We start from the raw sequence: 6,894 nt of genomic DNA, 5'->3' as shown, positions 1-6,894 counted from the left end.
TGTCCCGGGAAGCGCTGGGGCTGCTCTGCCCCGGAGCTGGTGTGCGGCCTGTGCTCCATCACTGGCTGGTGGTCCCACTTCTTCGCCCCACGGCTGATTGCTCCTCTCGTCTTGCAGCGGTTTAGTTTATGGCTGCTGGCTGAGCTGCTCGCCAAAGCACTCTGGACTTCAGCATCCCAAAAAGCAGATCCTGACAGGGAAAACATGGGGCTGGTGGCAAATCTGGTGCTTTGTGGCTTGGTTTGGGGTCTGGGGACCCTTATCAGTAGCATCCTGGCTGCTCCAGGGTCCTTCCTCTGCCTGAATCAGCTTGGGGCCAAGGCCCAGGACCAGCACTGGAGCTGGTGTTCGTTCCTGGTGCTATGGGCTCCAGGTGAAGTCCTCCGGGGCCACCAGGGCTTTGGGGCTGAGCAGGGGCAGGAGGGCTCTGATTTGGCATCACTTTGGGCTTCATTACCAGCAGTGTCCACTGATGACCCCTCCAAGGAGGGAGATACCGTTTGTTGGAGAATCACCAGCCCTGGCATGTGCTCCCCGTGCTCTGGGAAGGCCGTGCCATGGAAGTGGCCTTCCACCATCCCCCTGCCACTGCTCAGGGACCAACGTCCCCTCTCCTGTCCCCCAGCAATGCCACCTCCACCGGACCAGGGCCGACACCAGCTCAGTGGCTCCACAGCCACCTCTCAGCTCCAGTGCTCATGGCCTCAGCCCCCTTGGGAAGGGGACAGGCCTCCCCTCACCTTCTGGACAGCCCCAGCAGCTCCTGGCACCGACCGGCACAAACACAGCTGGTGTTTTGGCATCACCAGGCCCCAGCGCAGCAGGTCCAGACAACGGCGATAGCAATCTGTGCCGACGGGCATCCCGGCTGAGCGCGCTGCTGAGCCCTGGCAAGCTGCAGCCTGCAGAGAGCTCTTGCACCAAACCCAGCTCCTCCACTGTGCCCCATGGCTGCCAAACCTCTGCATGACAGTCCAGTCTGGAGCTGGCTGTGGCACCACGAGCTCCGCTCTGTGCCATAGCACCCGCTGCTGTCACCGCCAGTGACAGTGTGACAGTGGCATGGCTGGCTTTGTGTCACATCTGCTCTGCTCCACCAGAACACCCCCCAGTGTTCCCAGAATCACCGGTGCTCTCATTCATTGCTGGGGATGTGTTGGGCCCCTGGTCCCGCTGGCACAGCCATGCCCAGCACACACAAGCCTGTCCTGGTCTGGGAGAAGCCGCTGCTGCCCTGCAGACCCGAGTGCCACGGCACTGCCAGCACATCCTGGTCCTGAATCCAGATGCAATCCCGGGGTGGGATGGAGGAGGTCACAGGGGCAGGACCTGGGGGTTCCTCACTGCTGTCCTGCAGCACAGCCGCCCCCAGTGCTGACGGCTGCGCTGAGGACCCTCCGGCTCAGGCCCGGCACTCCCGGTCCCACCAGACTCGCTCGGGCGGCAGGGCTGGTTCCTCTGGTTTTGGGGTGATTTGGGACAATTCCCGGGCTCGGAGGATGGGGTGGAAGGGGGGAAAACAACACATATACGTTGCTATGGGGCAGGAGAAAAGCGTGGTGTGGGGGTGTCCCCTCACAGGGTCGGGGTCGTGCCGGTCCCTCCCCGGAGGGGTCCGATGCTGCCGGTCCTGGCTCCGCCGCCCCCGGCCCTCCCCGGGCGGAGCCGCCGCAAGGCCAGGGTGACGGGCGCGGGCGGGCGCCGGTGCGTCAGCCGGGCGGGAGGGGCCGGGCGGGGCCGGCGGGACGCGGCGCGGCAGCGGCTCAGGCAGGTCAGCGCTAGGGGGGCAGGCTGCGGGCTGGGGGGGGGACCGGGGAGCCCCGGGGAGGGGAGGGAGGCGCGGGGCCGGGGACACCCCCTGCGTCCCGGACGGCACCGGCCCCGGCCCGGCCCCACCGGTGCGGGAACCACCGCGGACACACGCGGGACCCGGCAGGTCAGGATGCGGCGGATGAGACCAGGGCCGGAGCTGGGACCGGGACCGGGACCGGGACCGACTGCTGGGGCGGGCCCACCGCAGGTGTGGGCGGCTCGGGCGGGTTCGGCTGTGCTCGGCTGGGTTGGGTTCGGCTGCGCTCGGCTCAGCACGGCCGGGTTCGGCTCTGCTCGGCCCGGCTCGGGCGAGTTCGGCTGATTTCGGCTCGGCCCGGCCCGGCCGGCGCACTGCGGCGGCTCCTGGTCGGTTCGCTGCCCCTGTCTCCCCGGTGCCGGGTTTGAAGCGCCCGCCCCCTCCAGCCGGGCCCGGCCCCTCCAGGCAGAGCCCTCCGGCCCCCGGAGAGCTGCCTCAGCCTGCCGCAGGGCCCGGCCCCCGCCGCGGTCCCGCTCCAGCCGAGGCCGGGCCCTGTCACCTTCCTCCTCGGGGCTCCTCACACCGGGCTGCCACAGCCCCACACCGGGGCACCAGAGCCAGCGGCCGGAGCTGCAGCCCTCCCTGTCTGCGCTCCCCAGGGCAGCGGGTGCCCATGACGGATCTGGCGTCGCCGGCGGGTGAGAAGCCCTTCGCCTTCCCGGGGGGCGAGGAGGGCCTGGGCGACGAGAAGGCGCTGGTGATCCACAGCCAAGCGGAGGAGGAGGTGGAGAAGGAGTTCAAGTGCATCCTCTGCGGGGAATGCTTCGGCCAGCAGCCCAGCCTCACCCGGCATCAGAAGCATCACGCCGGCGAGCGCGCCTTCATCTGCGCCGAGTGCGGCAAAGCCTTCAGCCTCAAGCACAACCTCATCATCCACCAGCGCATCCACACCGGCGAGCGTCCCTACCAGTGCGGCGTGTGCCAGAAGAGCTTCAGCCTCAAGCAGAACCTGCTCACCCACCAGCGCATCCACAGCGGCGAGAAGCCCTTCTCCTGCCAGCGCTGCGGGAAGCGCTTCCGCGAGCAGCGCTTCCTCCTCAACCATCAGCGCACCCACGCCGAAGACCGGCCCGGCACCGCTGCCGCCACGGTCCAGCCCTGCAGCAGCCACTCGCCACAGCCGTATGAGGCAGCCGCCGGTGGCCCCTTCGCCTGTGCCCGCTGCGGGAAGGGCTTCAGCTGCAGGAGCAGCCTGGCCACGCACCAGCGCAGCCACGGCACCGAGCGGCCCTTTGCCTGCCCCGACTGCGGCAAGGCCTTCAGCCAAAAGGGCTCCCTGAGGATCCACCGGCGCACCCACACTGCCGGGACACCCTTCTCCTGCACCCAGTGCGGCCGGAGCTTCGCCCAGGAGGTTGACCTCACCGCGCACCAGTGTGCCCATAGGGCTGAGGCCGCCCTCACGTGAGCCCCCTCCCTCCCGGCATGTCCCCCTGCAGCCGATTCCCTTCCTGAGGCCTGTGGGAGCACCGGTGCTCCACTCACACTCCCTTCTGCAGCAGGACATTCTGTCCCAGTGGGAATTGGGGGTCACTAGATGCTCCCCGGGGCTTGGGGGCATGTGACGGTCCTGTCAGCAGCCACAGGAGCTGCTGGCATGCCTGACTGGAAGCGCACATGCAGCCCTGCCTGGTGTGTCAGGGTGCCATCAGTCTCCGGTTGGCTGTGGAACCACCCCGTCATGCTCCTTGCCCATTCCCCACCCCTTGTCCTTCTGCTGGGGTTTTCCTGCTGCCAGGCACAAGGCCGGTGCTATCAGCACCCGGAGCCTCAGCCCTCCTGTCCTTGAGTAGCCCACGTGGTTCACCAGGAGCCCTTTCTCCCTTCCCCATTGCCACAGCTTAACTCCCGCTAGCCATGGAGGAGGAGGAGGAGGAGGAGGAGGGAGGTTTCCCCAGGGCATCCCCAGCATCCCCCTGCCCTGCCCTGCCTGGCGTGGCCACCCGCAGCACCGGTGTGCCGGGTGCTGGCGCGGGGTAACCTCTGCTGTGCTTGCTCGCCCAGGGAGTGACGGCGGCGAGTGCCAGCGCGGAGCCGGATCTCAGCAGCCGCCAGCCGCATCCCCGTGCCATGCTATACTGGGAAGGAGCTGCAGCACCGCGCTGCCGCGGGTGTGAAGAGGAGGAGGAGGAGGAGGAGGAAGAGGAGGCTCGTTCCGGCTGCGCCGAGAGCCTCCGGCAAGGCAGAAAGCACGCAAAATAAAAACGAGATCAAACACAAAGCCCGAGGGTGGAGGCTGCTTCCCCACTGGCAGCAGGGCAGCATGGAGGAGGGGCTGCGCCGAGGCAGGGCCCCCCTGGCACCAGCAGCACTGAGGCCCCGGTGTGGTGGCGGTGGTGAGGAGCTGAAGGATGAGCTGGGAGCACCAGGCCAGGAAGGTGCTGGGCTGGGGCAGTGGGAGAGCCGCGGGCGTGCAGATGGTGGGAAGACTCCTCTCTGGAGATGTGCCGACACCAAACAGCATCGGAGTTTGGTTGGGAGATGGGAAAATTGCACTTTGCTGCTGTGCTGGGCACAGGTAGGGATCGGTGCATGGCAGAGCTCCGGCTCCCCGTGGTAGCAGTGTCCCAGTCCTGCCAGCAGTGCCATCCCCAGCGGGATGCTCCGTGTGGGTAACAACCAGCCGGAGCTGGAGCAGCAGAACTGCCTTTTCCAATCCCAAGGCTGTTTCTCCCCGATGTGTCACCCTCCACAGGGACACCTCGGCGCCGGCTGGGCTCAGCCGCGGTGGCTGTGGGTTGCCGGCCGGCGCCGCGCTGCCCACGAGCTTCCCCTCTGCTCCAGCACCTCCACCACGAAGCGAAGTCCCGTGCAGTGCCTGCACAGGCCCCCCCATGCTGCCCTGTCCCCCCGCTGCTTCCTGTGCTGCTGCCAGTACTTTGATGTGTATCATGACATGAATTAAAGCCTGGAACCCCCGTCTACATCTCACTGGGAGCCTGATGGGTCCCTGTGTCCTGGTCAGCCTGGCCCCAGGGTGGGCACAAGGAGGAAGCCCCTTGATGAGGGCACCGGTGTGCCCAGCTCTGCACCACTGTGCATGGCACTGGTTCCATGGAGCTCCTTCCTTTCTGGCACAGGTTTGAGGGGGTTCTCTCTCATGGGTGGAAATCTGCGCCATGCGGGGCCACAGCAGGGTTTGCTCCCCTGTGTTCCCAAGTCCCAGTGTCCCCATGTCCCAGGTACTGATGTCCATGACACCTGTGATGTCCCATTGTACTGTGTCCCAGTGGCTTCAGGTTCCTCATGCCCTGTGTCCTGATATTCCCAACACAGTGTCCCCATGTCCCCGTTGCGCCGGCCCTTCTGCTCCGTGTGCTGACACTTGAGTGTTGTGGCTGTGCTCCAGGAAGTTGGTGGCGGGTACTGGGGCTGTTGGGTACCAGAATCAAGCGGGGATGGGGCCGGCATGTCTTGGCAACCAGTGGGGGCGTGGGGGGCACAGAGAAGCGGGATGTGAGCTGTGGGTGGGAATGGGGGCACATCCCCAGCGGCAGAAGTCACAAACACCTGAGACCCAGGGAGAACACCGGTGTCGCAGGACAAGCACCTCCCGTGGCAGTGGGTGGTGTGGGGAAGGTTTCCTTTCCCCCGCTTCAGTTCCAGTAACAGGGTGAAGCTCAGCCTCTTCCCCATTCCGGTGCGGTTCGGTGCTTTTGGTGCAGCTGGCCGAGACAACCCCATCCTGACAGGCTCCTGCCACGGGTGGCTGGAAGTCCCCGGAGGCAGGGACAGCCCAGGACATGTGAGAGCTGGCAAATGGAGCTGGGTATCCCAGCGCACCAGTGCTGCTGGAGGGGAAACGGGACCCCTGAGGAGACATCAGCCTGGCAGAACTGCATTGGGGTAACAGCCCCAAGGGGCTGCAGAGCTCCCACAGCAGCACTGCTCATCCCAGGAATGTTCCAGACCCCCTTCCCATGGGGAACTCGGGCCAGGCAGACCCATGGGAGTACTGTCATGGGGTGCTGGTTCCAGCCATCCTGCTTTGTGTGGACCCAAATGGCTCCCAAAGCACAGGTGCAGGCTCCAGGCATGGTGCTGAGCATCCCTCATGGCAGCATCCTAGAGCAGCCTGTCCATTGGGATATGGCACGGATGACATTGCGGCTGTGTTGGATTCAGCCTGGGAGCTGCTGCAGCTTGTGCTGGGCCACGGTTGTGGCTGTGGCTGCAGCATGGCACAGGCACCAACAGCAGCATGCACAGGTAACAGGAGTGATCCAGGGCTCCGGAACATAGAATCCCAGAGTGATTGGGTTGGAAGGCACCTTAAAGCTCATCCAGTTCCAACCCCCTGCCACAGGCAGGGACACCTTCCACCAGACCAGGTTGCTCCAAGCCCCTGTGTCCAACCTGGCCTTGAACACTGCCAGGGATGGGGCAGCCACAGCTTCTCTGGGCAACCTGTGCCAGGGCCTCACCACCCTCACAGGGAAGAACTTCTTCCTCAGATCCCATCTCAGTCTCCCCTCTGTCAGTTTAAAGCCATTCCCCCTTGTCCTGTCCCTACCTGCCCTTGGCAAAAGCCCCTCTCCAGCTTTCTTGTTGGCCCCTTTGGGCACTGGAAGCTGCTCTAAGGTCTCCCCGGAGCCTTCTCTTCTCCAGGCTGAACAAGCCCATCTCTCTCAGCCTGTCCCCATAGCAGAGGTGCTCCAGCCCTCAGAGCATCTTTGTGGCCTCCTCTGGACTCGCTCCAACAGCTCCACATCCCTCATGTGCTGGAGCCCCAGAGCTGGATGCAGGGCTGCAGGGGGGTCTCAGCAGAGTGGAGCAGAGCAGAAGGGGAGATTCCCCTCCTTCAGCCTGTTGGTCACACTGCTGGTGGTGCAGCCCAGGACGTGGCTGGTTTCTGGGCTGCAAGCGCACACTATCGAGTCATGGGGAGCTTCTCATGGAGCAACACCCCCAAGTCCTTCTCCTCAGGCTGCTCTCCTCAATCCAGTCTCCCCCAGCCTGTATTTGTGCTTGGGATTGCCCCAACCCGTGTGCAGGACCTTGCACGTGGCCTTGTTGAACCTCATGAGGTTGGCACTGTCCCACCT

At 65.3% G+C, this 6,894-nt stretch overlaps 1 protein-coding gene across 2 annotated transcripts; it reads left to right on the top strand.

The window, feature by feature from the left end:
- The first annotated feature begins 1,548 nt into the window (after positions 1 to 1,548).
- On the top strand, positions 1,549 to 4,070 carry LOC133208436 (gastrula zinc finger protein XlCGF49.1). 2 transcript variants are annotated; one of them, XM_061346269.1, is made up of 3 exons: positions 1,549 to 1,771; positions 2,449 to 3,253; positions 3,854 to 4,070. In XM_061346269.1, exons 2-3 carry the CDS (start codon positions 2,463 to 2,465, stop codon positions 3,858 to 3,860), a joined length of 798 nt encoding a protein of 265 aa, XP_061202253.1. In that variant the 5' UTR covers positions 1,549 to 1,771; positions 2,449 to 2,462; the 3' UTR covers positions 3,861 to 4,070. The 2 variants fall into 2 exon arrangements, with proteins under 2 accessions (XP_061202253.1, XP_061202252.1); XM_061346268.1 differs by lacking the exon at positions 1,549 to 1,771 and adding an exon at positions 1,797 to 2,020.
- The last annotated feature ends 2,824 nt before the right edge of the window (positions 4,071 to 6,894 follow it).

Source organism: Neopsephotus bourkii, unplaced genomic scaffold (assembly GCF_033783945.1).
Source record: "Neopsephotus bourkii isolate Nb327-2 ecotype Australia unplaced genomic scaffold, CSIRO-AGI_Nbou_v1 NB_272, whole genome shotgun sequence".
NCBI classification, from domain to species: Eukaryota; Metazoa; Chordata; class Aves; order Psittaciformes; family Psittacidae; genus Neopsephotus; species Neopsephotus bourkii.
This window is presented reverse-complemented; position numbering and strand designations above follow the sequence as displayed.